Here is a 19516-nt window from a genome sequence, read left to right on the forward strand (position 1 = left end):
CACAACCATTAAATATTTGATGCGGAAGTCTTTTAAGTCATAGATTTCAAATCACCTTTTAAGGCAGGGGAAGTATTTTATATTAATTTTACTCATTGAGAAACATAAACAGAGTGAGAATTTGCTTATCCGAAGTGTTGCAGGCTGGTACGGGCTAGAACTTAGAACAGAGCTCTCCTTTATGAAACACTCAATGCTTGTGATTAAACTGCCTGCAAATTATGTTTTCCCCCCATAAGGCAGTTGTGTAATGTCTTCATTTCAGTCTTCAAATTGGAAGGAAAGTAAAGTTCATCATAGGAGAGTGTCTGGTGGCCTAATAAAATCTCTCCCTCTTGCCCATTTGTGGCATTTGATCTGCACGGCTGTATTACTTCTTGCTTACCCAGCTTGTTCCTCAGATGGCATTCACATCAGATTATAGCAAAAATATATCCTTTGAATGCAGGAGGAATTGGAGTAGGTTACGTTCTACAAACTCCCGCTGTTTTCATTGGGCTCGGCTACCTAATTAAAGATCAAGTCAACTTCCCAGTGTTGAGATTCAGGATGAAATCTACCACATGCAAGGATGATAAGCCTATCCAGCAAGGAAAATTAAAGATAAAAAAAGTCAAAGCTGCTGAAAGAAAGGCAAGGCCACCTGGCAAAGTTTATGAAAGGCACACTCTCACTTGCTACCTGTGAGCTGCATAGTTAGGAACTAATCACCAGCATACATTTCAGACTGGGAGAACCAGTTCTCATTATGCTTTTGTCAGCTCGGAGAATGAGAAAGATGTGGTGTGAGCACTGGGCTGGATGCTGGAAGTCATGAATTCCAGTCTTAGTAATGACAAAAGATCACTGTGTGGGCAACTCACTTAACCCCTCTGTGGTTCTCTTTTTTCAGAAGTGAAATGAGAATAGTATTTCCCAGTCAGGAATGTGGAGGAAGATTAATTAATGTTTGAAAAGCCAGTCTTGCAGTGGAAAGAGTTATATAAGAGCTAAGTGTTTATTAATGATCGCCCTTTTATAGAAACTACTTCTTAGCACAGTGATATGGTAGATTAATAAAATGTGCTCTATCTGGAAAATAAGAGATTAGGGTGAATTCAGGAAGATTCAGTCTATTGGAGAAACCATGAAGTTCTGACTTAGCTTTTATTCTAGCAAAGTCCCACAGAAGCCAATGGTTCTTTTGCCTGACTAATATCATGATACCCTTTTTCCCCTGCAAAAGTCTAATTTGCTTGGGGAATAAGAAATCTCTGCAGTTTGAACTCATGGCATTGCTTCGGACTTTTTCCATGACAGAACATGAATTTGAAAGGCAGAAAAGTCTAGACACCAAGAAAAAAAGCTGCTGGAAGCTGCAAATCTTTCGTCCTACAAAGGATCTGCTGGGACTGTGTAAACAGAACTCCTTTGCCTCAGTTCTGGTTATAAAGTCCTCCAAATTCCTTTTTAGCTAGGCATGGCTCAGCTTGCTGCCACCCTTGAAGGCCATCTGAAAGAGATTTGGTAGTGGGAAGGGCTCAGCTGCGGAATTACTACTGCCTCAGCTTATATTCATACTTGATGTTTTTTTTCCTGGTGAGCTGATACTTTTTTTGCTGGAGAAGGGCAAGTCTGCAGACCCATCTGGTTTCTTATGACATCCTGAACTCCGCAGCTCGAATCCCTGTAGGATCCTGTAGGGAATGGAGGCAAGGCCACAGCCTTGGGACTTCCTGCAGGGAATGCAAGTTTCCTTTTGTGCATTGAGGGAGAAGGGTGCACGAGACCTGTATTCAAGGACACGGTGGTGCTTTTGTAATGTAACGACAGCAGAGCTAGAATTGTGGGTATGTTTTCAGGTAGAGCTGAATGAAGTAAAGTCTGGTAGAAATTCTAGAAATAGTTTTGTTTTTGAAATTTAAAACTCCCTCTAACAGGTATATGGGACTGGGTTTTAGAGCTTACCTGATTTTGCAGCTAGGTTAGCATTAACGCAGGCTCAAGCTATACAAGAACAAGATAGCGTTGGATAGTATGTATCACACAGCTGTTAACTCCAAGTGCCTCCTCCTTTGTCAGTACAGCACTGATCATCTGATAGTACTCTGAAAATAATTTAAGTAGACAGAAGTTTTCGAGCAGTATCAGTCATTCATAGCAGAAGAATTATTTTTTAACTTTCATCTTCAAACGCACACAAGTAAGGGGGATAGAGTAGGATACTCAGTACGATAGTCAAATCATCTGCTAGAAATGTAAATCTCTTTCTCCATTCTAAGAAATGCTGTAACATTTGTGTAATTAGACGGGGCTATCTTTCTGAAAAAAATTGAACAGTGAGCATTCTGTAGCTCTCTCCAGTTTTGTGTTACACTTTTTCTGCTATTCAAAAAATGGTCATACAGAACTGCAGATACCTTGTTGTCTGGCTCTTGGTCAGCATCCGTTCCACTTTGCTCTTGTCATGGTTTAAACTGGCAGGCAGCTAAAACAGCCACACAGCTGTTTGCTCACTCCTTCCCACAGTGGGATGGGGGAGAGAATCAAAAAGACAAATACAAAAAATAAAACTCATGGGTTGAGAAAAAGACAGTTTAATAGGACAGAAAAGGAAGAAGAGGGTAACAACAGCAGCAGCAGCAGCAGCAGCAGCAGTAATAATAATAATAATAATAATAATAATAATAATAATAATATACCACCACCCGAAGCCAATGTTCAGCTAGTTCCTGAGCCACACTGCCTCCTGGCCAACCCCAAGTTATATACGGTGCATGACATCATATGGTATGGAATATCTCTTTGGTCAGTCTGGGTCAGCTGTCCTGGCCATGCCCCCTCCCAGCTTCTTGGTCACTCCTGCCTTCTTGTTGGCAAGCAGTATGAGAAGCAGAAAAGTTCTTGACTGCTTGGCAACAACTAAACCATCAGTTTCTGTTGGGAAAAGAGAGCATGTGGAAGGAACAACATTATTCTCACTCTAAATCTAAACCACAGCATTGTACCAGCTGCTAGAAAGAAAATTAACTCTATCCCAGCCGAAACCAGGACAGCTCTGTAGGACCGCAGAGGAGAAGGAGTAGTTTCCCTCTCCGGAATGCATTAGAAGAATACATGGCTGGTACTAGAAGAAGGGAGACCAAAATGATGTTTTGTGGAGAGCACGCATCTAACAGCAGTCTAGTCGTTCCAAATGTCTGGCAATAGAGTTAGGTTTACATATGAAACGAGGGCAGATGGTTCAAAGAATGGATATGCATGTGTATCTGGGCATTTTATTTCTCCCCAACTTCCCCCCCTTCCTCCTGCAGGAGTTCTTATTTCTAATTCAAGGGTATTCAAAGACTTAAAAAAATTGTGGCCAAGGACACATAACATTTGGAAAAAGCTTTTGTCCTGTTATGATGTCTGTGTGATCATCACCTTGCAGAATGGAGAAAACTGGGATACAAGTATCTAATATTCCAGATCACTCATCTTATTCATATCATGAAGTTGTTTTACACTTTTCTAATAAGGCAAAGTATTTTCCTTGAGGGAGTTTGCAAATCAGGTAGAAGAGATGGAGAATGAAACATGTTATCATGCTAGACTTTGATTTACAATTTTCTGTCATCTGTTCCATAATGTGGACTGTCAATTGGCTTTTTGTGAGTAGTAGCAGAAAAGTATAATAATGGAAGTTCTACTTATAGGTAAATGAATAATTGAGGTGGGTCTTTTTTTTTCTTTTTTTTTCTTTTTTAATTTTTTTGATGTATGGAGCCTTATGGCATTCCCAGACATTGCAGGGTACATTTTCAGTATCAGGGCTGAGTGAAGTTTTTAGGAGTGGATGGTGACTTCCCGCTTGGAGATATTTTCAAGAGGTCTAAAAACAAGACAGAGAACTAGAGACTGCAGAGTTCTGTCCTCTCTTCTGGCACCACTTCCTTCGCCTTCCTAAGCAAACTATGCAGGACAGACTACTGGGCATGGCATTTACTCCTGTGTGAAATCCTCGAGGTTAATGAAGCTAATAAAGTGACTGAAAATGTGGCTGGGAGTAAAAATTTGCAGGAAGGGCACTAAGCTCTAAGCTTCTTTGCCTTTATTTCTTCATCTTTTAAAATGGCAATAATTGTATTTGCTAGACAAAATAGCTGTATAAAAGAAAATAGACATTCAGAGACTGCTCTGAAGATGAAAAGAGATAACTTTCAGAGACAATAAAGTGAATTAAAAACTTTGTAGAAGCTGAATTTCTATGTAATTAATCTTATGATGAAGCTTGCCCTTTTGGTTAGCTCCCTGTGAAAATGTAGACCTTTCATCACCCTGAATTGTTTGATCCTGTTCTTAATCTGTTGACTTAGTCCTAAAATAAACAAAAGTTCAGAAGGAGAGTTCTCTGTCACACATTGTATTATTTATTGGGATGTTGAATATGAAGTTTACATGAGCAAATAAGTATCATTACTACATGTTCTTCTAGCAAGAAATTGTGGATGATTTCCATCTCCTTGTCTTGATTAGGAATCTGCAAATAAAGCTATTTATTACCCTTTTACAGAAAACCTTTTTTTTTAAAAAAAAAAAACCACCCAACAAACCAACTGTTTCCTTTTCTCAGAGATCAGCAATGAAGAAAATAATGTCCTTTCTTGTCAGTCCAGTTCCCATTGCTGTGCCTTGTGCAGCACCAACATCGGAACTGGCATTTCATTTAATTTTATGTGCGGTCTTGTTAGTAATCTTAGCAGAGAGGATTAGGGCTGTATGAGCTGCAGAGACTGAATGTGCATTTGCCTAGGCCTGTGGGAAGGACTGCTGGCGGCACGGTGGGAAGAAAGCTTGTTTGGGGACCTGCGGCTGCAGGGCTGCCCTTCTGTCACCTTTCACCACCGTTGGTTGGAAGAGTTTCGGGCAGGCGCGTGGAGTGTGTGGTGCTGCTCTCGGGGGAGAAGGGAGCGGTTTTTGCGAGGATGGTGCCGTTGTTGCAGATCACACTGATGTTTCCATTCTCTCTTCCCCTCCCTCATGTCTCCTTTCCTCCCAGTCTGTGGCAAGCGTTACAAGAACAGGCCTGGGCTGAGCTACCACTATGCTCACACGCACCTCGCCAGCGAAGAGGGTGATGAAGCCCGCGAGCAGGAGACCCGCTCTTCCCCTGTCCACAGAAACGAAAACCACAAACGTGAGTAGTATTTTCCCTTTGCCTTTGAGAACTTTTTTGGGGATGTTGCCTCCACCCTGTCTTTGCCTTGCGGAGGCTGGCGTGATTGCCTGGCTGCGTTGTGAGTGATTGGGACCTGGATGCTTGGAGCTAATCAGCCGCAGCTCACACGGGTGCTGGCTCAGCTAGTCAGAAATTCATTTCAAACCCAGCATTATCTCTGCAGCAAGTCACTTTTCCATTACTGCTCCTGTGGGGAGGAGGTGGCAAGGAGAGGGGGGAAAAGAAGAGATGCCCAACCTGCCCATCATCAAGCAGCCTTCCAGTGGCTGTTAGCAGGGATGTCAGGGAAATACACATCCAGTAGTTTGAGGGAGCTGCCTTTGTTTTGCCTTTGAATAGGAGACATTTATTCATGTCTCAGTTTGTTAGGTATGAAATTCACAGCACCTGTCCCCCTTATCCCTGCATCTCCTCCCCAAACGGCTTACCCTCAACTTTACCAAAAGCCGCTTCTTAGCTACAGTTTGGGAAAAATCTATGAAAAGGCATCAGTACTGATCTGCAAGGAGGAGAGCTGGAACATGAGAGGAGGGAAGAATTATGTGCCTAGATTCCCCACACTGGTACAGAGCTGAAAGAAATCTTAGTGGTCTGGATGGCTCTATTTGACTGTCCTTCCTCTACTTCTTAGGCACAGAACTGGGAGTCAAAGAGACTGTGTTTTATTACTGATTTTTGCAAGTCTCTAAGCCTCTGTTTCTCAGTTTTCCTGTGTGCGATACTATGTGATGTTTGCTTTCACCTTGGGATTTGTGTAGATAGCTTTGTTCACTTTCAAAAAGTCCTTTCAGATCACCATGTGAACTGTGTCATTTTAGTTCAAAGTAATGAACAATGTGGACAAAGCAATAAAATGCTTATGGGGAAAAATATCCAGGCTACCACTTTCTAATACATTAAGAGGAACTGGAAGAAGTATGGAAGTAGGAAAACATTTTCTTTCTAAGCAGGATAATTGATAATTGTCCCCAGGGAGGTGTGGGAGGGGGTTTCCTTCCTCCAAAGCATCTGCTGCTAGCCACTGTCTGAGCTTGAAGGGCCGTTTAGCGTGATCCCATTTGGCAGTCCCTATGTTTCTGTCACTTTTATGCTCTACCTTTTAGTTATTCACATGTTTTGTAGGTTCACAGCAAAAGTAATTTTGACTCCTCCAGCTGTTGATAAACTTGAGCTGTCAATGCACTAAGAGCGACTGCTTGGGCAGGCTGGAGAATGTCAGTGTTCAGCCAGTAGCTTTTGTTTACTTGCATTTATATCATCTCTGCTGGGTTTTTTTTCCCCTGTGCCTGCAGTAGTCAGTAATAGTTGCGTATCTGAGAGGCATATTGCAAATCTGTATTGAATTAATATTGATAATGGCCTTGCACAGATGCCCAAACAAAAAGGGGTAGTGTCCCCTGCCCTTCAGCTTGTCATAGAGGCTAAGGACAGTCTCAGTCCTTACGTTTCTGGTGCTTAGGAAATGATAGTAGTTAGCAAGAAGAGGAGCTAGAAAAGCCGTGGTAAGGTCAGGTGCAGCCAGCCTTGGCCCATGGAAAGAAAGGTGTGTTCTGCGCTATGGGAAAGGGTAGAGTGGGAGCTGCGCGGGCTTGTGTTCCCCCCAGGCTCCTGTGCGAAGTATGTGGCAGAGGGAAGCTGTTGATGCACAGATCCCCAAACAGGCAGAAGTTTAGAGCCAGTGGGGTAAAACACTCTGAGGTCCAGATTCCTGAGCAGAAAGAATCTGCTTAACAACCAGCCAGGAGCCAGTGAGGTATGGGCAACAGCCATGCGAATGTGGAGATTACCCCTGGGGAAAGTCCCAGACCCCGGAAGGTAACTCTCCCAAATGGCTTAGCTGTCGCAGTGGCTGTTTGTTCCTTTTTGCCTGTTTGTTTGTTTACAGCCTTGAGCTCAGATCTTGCATCTTTGCTCTTTCACTTGGCGATATTTAATTTATGCTGCCATTTATCCTCCATGTGAATGCTAATTGTCCACATTGCTAATGTGCAGTCATTAAATGGTCCCTTTGTACAGGGGGATGGTGGGGAGCCAGGGCATCAGATCCTTCCTCTCCCCTAAGAACTGCTAGGCATGTGTTATGAATTAGATTTGACAGGTCTGCAGTGTCGCAGGGCTCGGGCTTCAAGGATCCTCCCTGCATGGGCTTGGGGGGGCAGGGGGAGGAGGAAAGGAAGGCGGGGGGTGGGGGGGGATGTTAATCCAAACAGCTAATCCGCAACCTACTGAACAGGAGGATCAGAGATATGGTATAGAGCAGGTCCGGTTATGTGCTTAGCAGTGTGTCAGAGAGATATGAGCAGCCTGATTTAGAAAAGGCAAGGCAAATTCAAACCAGCCATTTGGAATTTGCCGTGCTGTGGGAGGTCAGCACTGGGTCAGCAAAGTTCAGGCGGGCGGCTGCAGTATGAACTTCCTTCCTTTGTACCCGCATCTCCTCTGCAGCCTCTGCTCTTTGCAGTACCTGTGGTAACAGCAGCCGTGCTGATGCAGGAGGGAGCTTTCTGGAGCGGGGCTTCTGCAGGGTTCAGCTATTGATGCCCTGGCTGGTGCCAGCTCAAGAGCTGATGGCTTGTCTTTCTGCACACCCAGTCCCCTTTATCTTTACTCTTCTCCTCATGTACAGACCAATTTGAGTAGTTCAGTAAATTATCCAGGGACTGTGAGAGAGATGTAGATAGGAGGAACCTAGCTGAAACTGAGAACCACTGAACAGATGTGTATCAAAGAAGGGGGACTGGCCTAAGCCCCAAGTCTCCCCTTGGCACATCTTGCTGTCCTTGACCGTTGTAGAAGGTTTGTTTATTTATATCTGTCTCTCATTTTGTCCTTCTTTCTCACCTATAGACTACCCTTTGCAACAGGAGAGATAGTTCAACAGTCTTCTCTGGCCTTTGCCTTTCCTAAAACTTCTTAGCCTGTATTTTGTTTGAGTTTTAGTTGCTTTGTTTGTATGTCTTATCTAGCCCTTTGACGCAGATAAATAGCCCTTCCTCAGTGCCTAGTCTTGCCTCTGACTGCACACACATTTATTTTGGACCTACTCTCCGATTTTTTTACCTGAGCATGGAACTGTGAAAAGGAAGTTACAGAAAAACCTTAAAAAAGTCAACTCTCCCCCTTCCCCATCTGTACCGATAAAAAGAAATTATCCCACACCATTTTCAGCCTTTTTTTCTGCTGGCTTTTCCTCCACATGTTGGCACCGAGAGCGTGAGATTTGTGAGCCCAGGGTGCATCCAAGCCTGCCACAAAACACCTGCTGTTTTATTCCATCTCACTCCATGGGTACAGGCCAGCTCTAGGGGCAGCTGGTGCTCACAAATTTTGAGACACTTCTGATATAGGAATTACATTAGACTTCTATCTATTGAAATGTGTGTGTGAATGAGCGTACTAGTATAAATGCTCTTCCTTAATTCCTGGGAGAATAGGATAGTGTGTCTACATGGAGAAAAACTTCCTCTCCTTTAAAGGAGAAGAGTTTTCAGTGGCATTTTGCTGTGTGAAATGCTGGTTACAGGCAGCTGTGTGGTAAACAGCGACCGAACAGATCTTATGCCCACAAGCACTTTGGCCAATGACAATCCTAAATAAAGTGCATTGTGCGGGCCGTCACTGGCCTAGCTGCCGTGTGCAGGTTGGTCCATCCTGCAATGCACGTAGTTAAGGAGAACACAGCCCTGTGCCCTCCTGTCACTCTGCTAGCTTGTGCATCCAACCCGCAAAACCACCTGTGTACGTTATTTTGTGGCATCAGCCCATTCTGGCCGGTTCCATCGCAGATTTTATGATGTGGATAAATCTCTACTGGAGAGACCAGCCAAAGTTGTTTGTGTACTCTAGGCATAATTGGATACCCAGTCTCCAGAGATAAAAAATTAATGTGCTAACCTCAGTGTGCCTCCAAGCTGTCCTCCAGCTCCCCCACACAGTCATCTTTGAAACATTTTTATTTCCATCCAGGCAGGGGGCTGGCCATGAATAAATGACGAGAGTCAGCCCCTCAGTTGGAGACGAGCTGTTTGTTCCTCTCCACAAGCAGCATCAATTTGAAAAGCTACATCAGGCCTACTTTTTCCCTGCCTCAGTGCTGATCCTCGCTGGGGCCATGATGGGAGCTACTTCTGAATGCAAGGATGCATCAATGCCCACCTTGCGACAAGATACCCTGCGGCAGGTGCCTTTTCAGTGAAAATATGTACATTACCTTGAGTTGACTTCTCATTAGTTTAATCTGTTGGGTTCTTCTCTTTTCCAGAGATTGTTTTCATAAGGAAAAAGAGTGAGAATACTAAAAGAAACAGTAGTGATTGCAGAGTTTGGAACTGCGTAATGATTTCCACTCAAACCCTGTTTGTAGCTGTAAATTTCTCAGACTTTTGTGCCTGTGTTTTGGGATGCTGAGGGAAAAAACCAGTTTTTCTGAGTTTTGGAATAGTGGAAAATTCCAAACTTGTCTCCTATGTACAGGGACCCATAGGGGACTTTTGGTTGTTTTGTTTGGAGTTGTGGGGGTTTTTTTTAGTAGTTTGGATTTGTTTGTTTTTTTTTATATATATACTGCCTGGCCAGGACCTGAAATGTTGTTGTCAACACACAAGTCTCATTGAAGAGAAGCACCTAGTGCTTCTCAGTAGTTTATGGGAAAATGTTCCAATTTGACTAATTAGTTTTTGAAAACTGTGTGCTGCTTCAATAACATGTCAGCTCTTGAGGCAGAATGGTATCATTTATATTTTTTTTTCCTTTCTCTCTGTCTCCTTGCTTTTTTTCTCCTCTGGGTAGAATTTGAACCAAGTAAAACCCAAAAGGTTTGACTGAATTTGAACTTAGGTGCTTTGCCTTCTCACACTTCCTCCAGTGAGTAATTTCCAGTTCCAATGCCTACAATGTGTCGCAGGGAGCCATTTCATGACACTGGCCATTCTTACCTGAATACTGAGGGATGCTGCCGGACAGGGCTGTATATTGAGCACTATAATCCCTCCTTGAGTTCCCTGAGCTGATGGGAGTGATGCATTTCAGTGGCCAGAGGCCAAGCCTCAGGAGAGGCACTCCTCAAAATCAGGAAATCCGTGTGTTACCATGTCAGACTCTTTTGTCTGCCTTCCTATTCAGTATCTCCTACTGTTTATTGTCATGAAGCACTAGACAGTTACAATGATTTCTTGTTAGCAGTGGGATTTTGGCCCATGCTTCAGGTGTTCCTGCAGAAGACTTTATAAGATCAGTGCGAAGACATTTCTATGAAGTGCTGCCTTACGGTGCAGGAATTCTGACTCCCCAAACCTGTGAGATCTGATCAGTTGATGCTGTATTTTCCTAGCTGTACCTCCCACTGCCCACCTCCCAGCTCATTCATTAGCTGCTCAACTTAAGGGCCATATAAATTCCTGTAAAAGACATAATCAAATGCTCTTCCTTTCCCCACATTCAGAGGGACTCTGACTCCTATAGATGTACCTCCTTCTTGTAGCGCTTCTTGCAGCGCTCCTTGGCCATGCCTCTTCGTGAGCAGGGGCTGTAGGAAAGGCAAACCTGTCAGAGTTGCTAAAACATGTGAAAGGCAACAGCTTCTTCTATCCCCACAGCGCCAACTAAACTCAAAGAGGATACAAAATCCAGTTACTAGGGACAACTGGCAATACTTCGGGTGGGTGGTTTGCAGCACCTCTCTCAGTAGCAAAGCCTGCGTCTCTGGCTGCCAGCAAAGGGCATGCCTGTGCTGCGCGGGGGAGTGCGGCATGGGGAGCCTGAGCGAGCCATTGGGCTGTGCAGGCTGATTAGCTCGACTCTGGGAACAGAACAGCAGCCGTTTCCCAGTGCTACACCCAAGTTCAGAGCCTATTCGGTTGAATGCAGTGCCACATCGACACAGATGTGTCGCTACCACCCTCAGCTGCACTTACAGCCTGCTGGAGGGTCTCTGTATCAAGTGCCCCAATACTTCCCAGTTTGGGGTTAGCCAACATGCTTATCTCTGGTGTTAACAACAGAGTAAACATGCCCAGAGAGACCAGCCATTTCCTCTCATTCAGTTTGATTTACATTTTTTCCTGGAAAACTGCAATGAAAAACCCCTGCACTTAATTCACTGGCGAGGAGGCCACAGAAATGACTGTGCACACCTCTGCCTGGCTGCTACATGTGAGAGCGAGAGCCTTGAATGCATTTCAGCTGTGCTTGGCCCATTCCTCGCCACACCAGGGGTTATAGATATGTTTTTCTTTTATTGCTCCTTTCCGGGGCTGGGTCCGGTGCCCTGAGCACAGAAGCACCTCCACGACCCACCTCTCTGACCCCCACTGTTGCTCGTTACACCCCAGCAACAACCAGGGCAGAAGTGGGTGCGTGCCCACCCAGGCATCCCCCTCTTCTTCCTTCAAGCAAAAGCCGCAGCCCAAGCACTGCTTTTCTTTTCCCTTCTCCTTAAAGCCATTTTTTAATTTAGTTATCACATTGTAATTTCATCCACGAGCCTGCCTATCCTCCTCCGATGCATTTTGAGCAGCAAACGAATGGGCCGCGCCACAGTTCCTTACACTTGCGAGATGAAGCAATAACAGGTGGCAAGGCCAGAGGCAGCCCTGGCCGGGCATCCCGGTCGCCACGGAGACGGGCCAGGATGAGCGCTGGTGCTGGCGGGAGGGGGGTGGGGGGAGCGGAGGCATGTGGGGACATTTAGGCTGTAGGTTGGGATTATATGTCATCAAATCCTCCAAGGGGCTTGACGACTGCAGGCTCAGGCTCTTGGCTGGTGTTTTGCTGCACAGGCGGCCAAATGTTGGACTTGAGCTTCAACAGTGAGAACAAGGGAGGCGTCGGAAAGGAAAAACTGGGCCCCTGTCTCAGACAAAGAGTCTTCTAGATTTCAAAAACAAACAAAAAAAGCAAATCCACCCCTTTTCCTCCATCGCAAAGTGCATTGACTTGATGCAGGCCTACACACAGGTTCCCGTGGTCTCTATTGTCCTCTGCAAATTTTTGTTGCAAACAAAGTAAATGGCCTGCTTCAAAGCCTTTTGAATTGAATTGAAAACCTCCAGTGGACTTTATTGGTTTTGGATCAAGCCCAAAAGAAACAGGTAAGAGCTGGACAAAATGCACTAGCAAAAATCCCTTTGGGAACGTATATATGCCCAATTGTAGCCAATTCGCTGTAATCGTTTAAATAAATGATGCACAGCCCCCATCCTGACAGTGAGGCATGCAGTCTATTCCTCATTCTCCACTGTCTTTGCAGCAGTGGGGATATAATAAAAAATAGGGATAAAATGCTGCCAAACCTCGATGCACAGCTTAAACCATGGTTAAGTATTATGTTGTATTACCTACAGACTGAAGAAATATATGCAACTGTGATTTGGTACCAAGGAACAGAGAAACCAGTTTTTCTTTTAAGCACTGGTTCCAGCTCCAGTTGTTTAAAGACTGTGATCCCAATCATTGAAATAACTTCACTTAGAAATAAAAAAATTGAAAAACTACAAGGTTCTTTTTATTTAGGGTTTTGTCTATATGTATTTAAGGGTCATATTTTGAAGGAAAGCTTTTTAAAGTATCTGTATTCTGAGTTTTCTGATTAAAACACGGGACAAGAATTCCTTCTTCTGAACTTGCCTTCCATTCAAAATATTCTCTTGCAGCCATGAGAGTTAGAAAACTGAGGTTCTTCTTGATTCATGAGATGATGTAGAAAGGAAAAATCCTAATTTCTTGATGTTATTTCTCTAGAAGCAGCTTTCTTTTACTATTAAACTGAAACCATGAGGAAGATAATTTCCAGATTTCTGATTACTTGGGGAGGGGAGAAGGGAAACTATAACTCTGTTTACAGTCCCTGCCTTCAAAACAAGAAGGCACAGAAGTTATTTTAAATGTATAAACTCAATCGATTTGGTTAGCTTTTTAGGTTTGGTCTACAGAGCAAAGTTACTGTGTGATATACTACAGAATTTATTTAATTTACAGTACTTATTTTGCAAGAAGACTCCTGTGAATGATAGTACCATATTTTAAGTAGGTCTTTATTCTGCTTAGCTTGATATAGTTTGAAATTAACTCGATTAGGCTAAGAAGAAAAAATATATTTCAGAATAACCGCATACCAAAGTTATTTGGAAATATTGACTTCATTCTCAGACTGCATCCTGTCTTCACATGAATCAGCTTTCAGGTACAGAGAAACTATCATTTGAACTGTGCAGATCTTTCTGTGTCTCTCCTTAATCCATTCTTTAAAGTATTTTAAAAAAAAATTGTGTACTCTATTTATTTTGGGGCAGATGTAGATGAAGACAGAGCCTTTGATGATACTAGAAAGCGACACCGAGTTGAAATGGCAAGAGGCACTGATTTAAATACACCCTCTATGAGCACACCTTAGCTCAGGCAGTACTCCTCAAAGCTCCTCAGACCTTTTGATCTGTCGTTGCAGTTTGTAACGTAAAAGATAATCAGAGAAATTTTGAGTAAGTTAGGACAAGGCCACGGTTGGTTTTCAAGGCTTTGCTTTGAAACAGTTTCTGATTCTGGGTGAACATTTTTTAGACAGAAGCCTTGGTTGTAGTCACCCGATCCAAATGATTGAGCTAGTGGTGAGTTACTTCTCATTAGCTGAGCTATCGTCTGGCTGAAGCTAGCACCTTCTACTTTGTGATTAACGTGTGCAAAAAGTCTCAGATGGAAACCAGCAACACGTTAGTCCCTAGTAATTTAATTGCTTTCACTTGTGAATCCATTCCCATACTTACTTTTATAAATAATTTTATTGATTAAGGGGTGGGATTAGGGTTGGGCTTTTGGTGCACGATACCCTTTTCATGAATATTGCACGTTATATCTTGCTGTCTTTGCTTTGTTTCGTAATTCCCTCATCATTTGTGAACTACAGTAAAACAGAACTAAAAACTCCAAGGACGTACACAAAAAAAAGTCCTTTGAAAGTAAGAACTCTGCTTACTATCATCTGGAAATCTCTTTATTCTCAAACCTTCTGTGATTTAGCCTGGGGCTTAATTCACTGTGCAGTACTGATCAAGAAAATAAGCTTGAGTCAGGTTTGATTCTAGTTTTTGCACCTGTTAGAACAAAAAACTATTGAAGAGAATAACATTGCCTGGCTTATTTGGCTCTAGAGATACATCCTTTAAGACATCATTGATGTAACTTCAGGAACTTGTCATCTGTGTACAACTTTTCAGGCCTGACATCTCTATCGCACTCGACTGAGCCAGGTCCGTATGTATGAGTGATGAGCAATGGATGAGCACATAGGCACTCACATTAAAAATTGAACTAAATTGGAAGAAAAAAAAGAAGAAAAGAAAAAGGATGTGATCAAGCCCCAAGTTTCTTCCCTTGCCAGTAGTCTAGGAGAATCCCTTCAGCATCACAGTCAGCGAATACCCTCCACCTGTCCCACACACCGCAGATGAATTGATTAGGACATGTATTTTCACAAGGTCCCCTGTCCCATTTCCAGTTTGACAGTCAGTGGATCTTAGAGTCATAAGCTGCACTGGAAATTTAAGTCAGTGTATGCAGAGTATTAAATGAGCGGAGGTAGAAGCAGAACTCTTTCCTAAGTCCGCTGGCCGGCACCTTGAATGCTTGTTTTTATTTGTGGCCTCACCACAGAATTGCTGTGTGTCCGTGAGTAAGCCAGTTCATCACTCTTCCTCCACATCTTTCAGCTGCAAATGCAATGTGGCCTCCTCGCCACGAGACTTAATTAGGGCCCAGCAACACTTTGGTTAGAGTCAATGGTAAAAGAGGCTTTTGACCTCACTGAAGGTTAATATTAGGATCTTAGTATCTGTGAGGCACTTTAAGAAGCTTGGATGAAAGGTGAAGTAATGTAATAAGGAACAACAACAACAACAAAAAGTCACAGAATGCTGAGCTTGCTGAGTTTGCATTGCACATGGCCTGTCTGTAGATGCAGCACAATATAAAAAAGTAATTACTTAACTTTTTCAGAATGGGGCTGTAGTGGGAAAAATAAATGCTAGGGAGATCTGCTTTTTATACACAAAATACGTACAAGTAGCAACTTTATGATCATTTTGTTACAGCTCTTAAAATGAGCCGGTGTGCTAGGCTTCCACCTGGTTCCTGTTCTTTTTTTGCTTACCCTGCATGCACGTATTAAACGCCTCTCTGCAACCAGGGAAAATGCTAACTGAACACTGGGAGCTTCTCCCTGGTTTTGGGAGAACTGGGGATCTGCTAAGCAGGACCGTTTCAGAGCAAAGCCCATTGTTTAGTAAATACCGTCAGGGACTCAGCGACCATGCAGGAAGATAGTGTTGTATTTGCAGCTTTATGGGGTTTAATTTTTTTTTTTCTTAATTTCACTTTACCTGCAATCTTTCAGTTACCAATCTCCAAAAAGCTCAACTAATCAACAGCTGGAGGTAAATGAATAACTAGATGCACCCAAACCAGAAAAGCAGATTGAACTCAGAGGAAATTTTAAGTGTATGTCTTGGACTGCTACCAGAAGCCCTTTAGAATGTCATTGTTCTTTGGGGGAAATTTGGATGTGGACAAAAAGACCATTAATAAAGACTGTCAAAACATCTGTTAAAAATCTGCAAGTTACAAAATATGCATTAAAAAGATAATTAAATATAGATGGTACAGTTTAAAGGTTTTCCTTTTCTAGTTTGTAGAAATATTCACAGGGTAGGCTTGGGCCAGGTATACCACTGGAATTTTTAAGTTAAAAAAGCAGAAACAAAGACAAAGACCAACCATTCCCCCCGCTCCCCTCTCCTTTCCCCAGTTCCTAGTTAGAGCATGCAGGAACAAGAAGTTTTCCCTCTTGGGAGAGCAGAGGAGGAAAATGGCAGTTGTGAGTGAGAAAGAAAGCACATTGCTGTTCTGCTCAACTAATAGGAATGCAGAAGACCTCTGGCCTTCTCTCCTTTCTAAGGGAACTGCCTCTTCCTCTACTTAAGACCCAGTGTGTGTCTGCTCTTTTCCAACCATTCCTAGCTGGAAAATAAGAATGTAACTTCCCTCCTTTTTTCTTGGCTGAAAGAGTTTTTAACTCTGCTGGCTGGGATGAGCTTCAGGCTGACTCTCTGCGCCGGTGCTGGACCTGCTGCCCTCCCCGCTCCTCCCAGGGGACGTGCATTCTGCTGCAGGTAGAATAACCCTCGGGTGAACCACCCACAGACGGCTTTGCCTGTGAATATTCATGGGTGTTTGAACCAACTTCTTGACTAAGGACACCCTGCCACTTTGAGATGTAATTCCCCCAAAAGCTACTTGAAATAAAACCACTTAGGGTACCTATCCCCCCACCTCCTTGCTGTTGGTTTTTGAGTTTTGGGGAATGTATTTTTCCTTTCTGAATTTGTATTTTGTGGGTTTATGATTATGACCGCTGTCTGAAAAACCAGGCTTGGCTTACTGACAGCGTAGGTCTAATTCTGCATTAGGGATTGTTTCTATGCATGTGGCAAGTCCCTGAACTGTACAGGGATCTCTGGCAGCAGGTCCTTGTGAGGGACCAGCCCGGCTGGCATTATAATGGAAACAGCGAAGTGCATTTCAGGCAAAATAGACACACCACAGGGTGTACTTAAAATGGAGGCGATTTATATGGTTCACTTTTTGTTCTGATGGACAATATTTTGGGAAGACTGGGGCCTGCAAACTTACTGAGCTAACATCGTATCAAAGAGAAGGGGGAGATGTCCAAACCAAATGCTCTTTAAGTAAATCTGATTTCTAACCCGACTGCAGCCCAGAAAGGACCGGACGGGGTCATCATTCCCAATAACTACTGTGACTTCTGCCTTGGAGGCTCCAATATGAACAAAAAAAGTGGCCGGCCTGAAGAACTTGTATCATGCTCAGACTGTGGGCGCTCTGGTAGGTGACTCCTTCTTGCAACTTTCTTGTACAAAGGCATTTGCATGATTCATTTTTTGCTCCTTCTGAAGATTTTGAAGAAAGGCAGCACCTTTGGGAGGGGATAGAAGACAAGGTCTTACCTCTTGTCTGTGTCTGTGGGAAAGGATGACTGAGAAATTTTCTGTCATAAAACCCATTGTTGGATTCACATTTTTAAGCTAATGGGGTCTTATGAAATAATAAAGTTTGAATGTATTTATTGGCTTCTGTGAATGTTGGTACATGTACTAGTTGTTCTTCAAATGGAAGGAGAAAATCCTATGACAATGGTAAAGAATGGGCTCTGTCTTCAAGTGCTGCAATTACAACTATAAATTACTTACAAGATTTATGAAAGTTGCATGACAAGCATTTCCATTGATTACACATTTCATGCATTTCTTCATCCAAAAAAGAAAGAGGGAGGAAATTACAGGGTAGGGATGGGGGTAGCTGTCAAGAATTATCCTCTTACAAGATGACTATCATTAATTTTGTTTAAAGAGGTTTTTATTTCTCCGTTTTCTTCCCTTCTCTCTTTTTAAATGTAGGCAATTGTGTCTTTCCCATTCTGAGTTGTCTTTATTTCTGGACTGTTGTTTTCTTCCTTCCTTTCTTTCTTTCTTTCTTTTTTATTTTTTTTCTTTCTTTCTCTTTTTTTTGGGAAATTTTATCCCAGCTGAGCAGTTATTTATAGCTTGTGTGGGAGGTGGTGGCGGTGGTAGAGGGAATGGGAGACCTTTAACAACTGCATATTCCAGCTTTGGTCCAAGTTTCCAGTTGTGATATTTCTGGACAGTGGTGATACTAGTGGTGATAAGACCATCATATGGAAATCTGAAAACCAAAGAGAACTTGAAATTCAGAATTGCTGCTGCTGCTGCTTCCGTACTGTAGTCACTGAAAGATGTCTGTTGCGTGATGGCTGAAATGCGATGTGGAGTGTTCTTGTGCCAAGGGAATGGCCTTTTTATGCTCCTGCCGAAATTCATAGTAAGCCTCTTACCACGTTCAGTGGGAGCAGGACTAGACTCTCGCTGACAAATTGCCTTCTGCAGTTGTTGTGACCTCTGAAGACATTCTGAAGTGATACTGGCTGGTCACCAGAGGACCGACGGCAACCCCTTTGGTTTTCTCCAGGGGCGTCCTTATGAATGCTGTGCAGTCAGGGGCATGGACCTGTTAGTGTATACATGTTTGTTTCTTAGTAGCTGAAGGGGGAAGCTCATGTGGTCTGTGGTGCCATCTTGGAAGATCATTGCCCTTCCCCTTGATTGTGTTATAGTTCAATATAACTCATGTCAGCATTGTCCTGATACAACACACTGAGATGGATCCATATTTTTTTGCTATTTAAACATTGCTATGGTGATTATATCTAAATGTAACACAAATACATTAATTCCCTTGATTCCTTAGTGTGGTAGAACAAGTAGATTGGCATGTAACCTAAATTGTGCAAAATCAATTCCATTAAATGCTATCTTTGTACAAATTCTGACCCACCTGGGTCATTCATAGGGGTCTGCAATGGTGTGACTGATGTGTGATGAAAGCGATTAAGGTACAACCACACACTAATCTCTAAACTAAAACAAGGAAACCTCTTTGGTGACTGCCATCTTCCTCTTTCTTGATAATGGAGAACATTTTCATTATACTGAAAGAGAGGTCATGGAAACTATATTGTGTCTTCCCTTCACAAAGTCAGTAAAAACACATCTCTACAAGGTGGTTCATCTGCCAATTATTTTGTTATATCCATTTTGTTTTTGCAAACAGGATTTAATTCTTCGTTCTCAAGCAATGCAGTGTACTTGTTATGTGGCTGATTCCTGTAGCTGGAGCGGGGACCAAACAGTTGGTTACTTAATACCATGCTACTGTTTCTGAATAATAAAATAGCCGTTCCCTGAAATCTGACACTTTCACTTTCCTGGGGCACAAGAGACATCTTTTTCTCTACCTTTCCTGAAGAGGGGATTTGAAGTCTATACTATTAATCACATAACATGTTTGATTGAGGGATGCAATAAACCTCAATTTTGCAGATTTCAGTATCTGACTTCTCTTTTTAAGAGTCTTCTTTTTGTTGTTGTTGTTGTTGTTGTTGCCGCTATTGATGTCCTGTGTGGAGAATTTCCTGTTCCATATTGAAAGTTGGATTGACTCACACACATTTGAACTTTTCAGTGTTCCCCAAGTCAGGTCACTTCTTGTCTTAGTTGTTTCAGTTGTTGAACTGTATATATTTGGTTTTGTTTTTATTTTGGTTTTAATTTTTGAAGGAGATGCTATGAAATTGGAATAAAACCATTTGTTTAGGTTACTTTCACTTAGTCTTCAAAATGTATTTCATTCTGTCTAGAGAGGAGGCTCTTTAGGATCAGGTGAAGGACAGGGATG

At 42.8% G+C, this 19516-nt stretch overlaps 1 protein-coding gene across 7 annotated transcripts in view; it reads left to right on the top strand.

Moving 5' to 3' along the window:
* The window catches only part of DPF3 (double PHD fingers 3), a 167264-nt gene that overhangs the window by 119024 nt on the left and 28724 nt on the right, over positions 1-19516 (top strand). For 6 of the 7 annotated variants that reach the window (XR_008577371.1, XR_008577370.1, XR_008577372.1 and 3 more), the window contains 2 exons: positions 5021-5158; positions 16961-17089. Coding sequence is in view for 4 of the 7 variants with exons in the window: in XM_054827528.1 (XP_054683503.1) it covers positions 5021-5158; positions 16961-17089 (267 nt within the window). In the remaining 3 variants the exon portion in view is untranslated. Of the gene's footprint in view, positions 1-5020; positions 5159-16960; positions 17090-18892; positions 19222-19516 lie in introns of those variants that run through there. The other variant, XM_054827531.1, reaches the window with a different exon arrangement.

Source organism: Grus americana, chromosome 5 (assembly GCF_028858705.1).
Source record: "Grus americana isolate bGruAme1 chromosome 5, bGruAme1.mat, whole genome shotgun sequence".
Classification (NCBI taxonomy): domain Eukaryota; kingdom Metazoa; phylum Chordata; class Aves; order Gruiformes; family Gruidae; genus Grus; species Grus americana.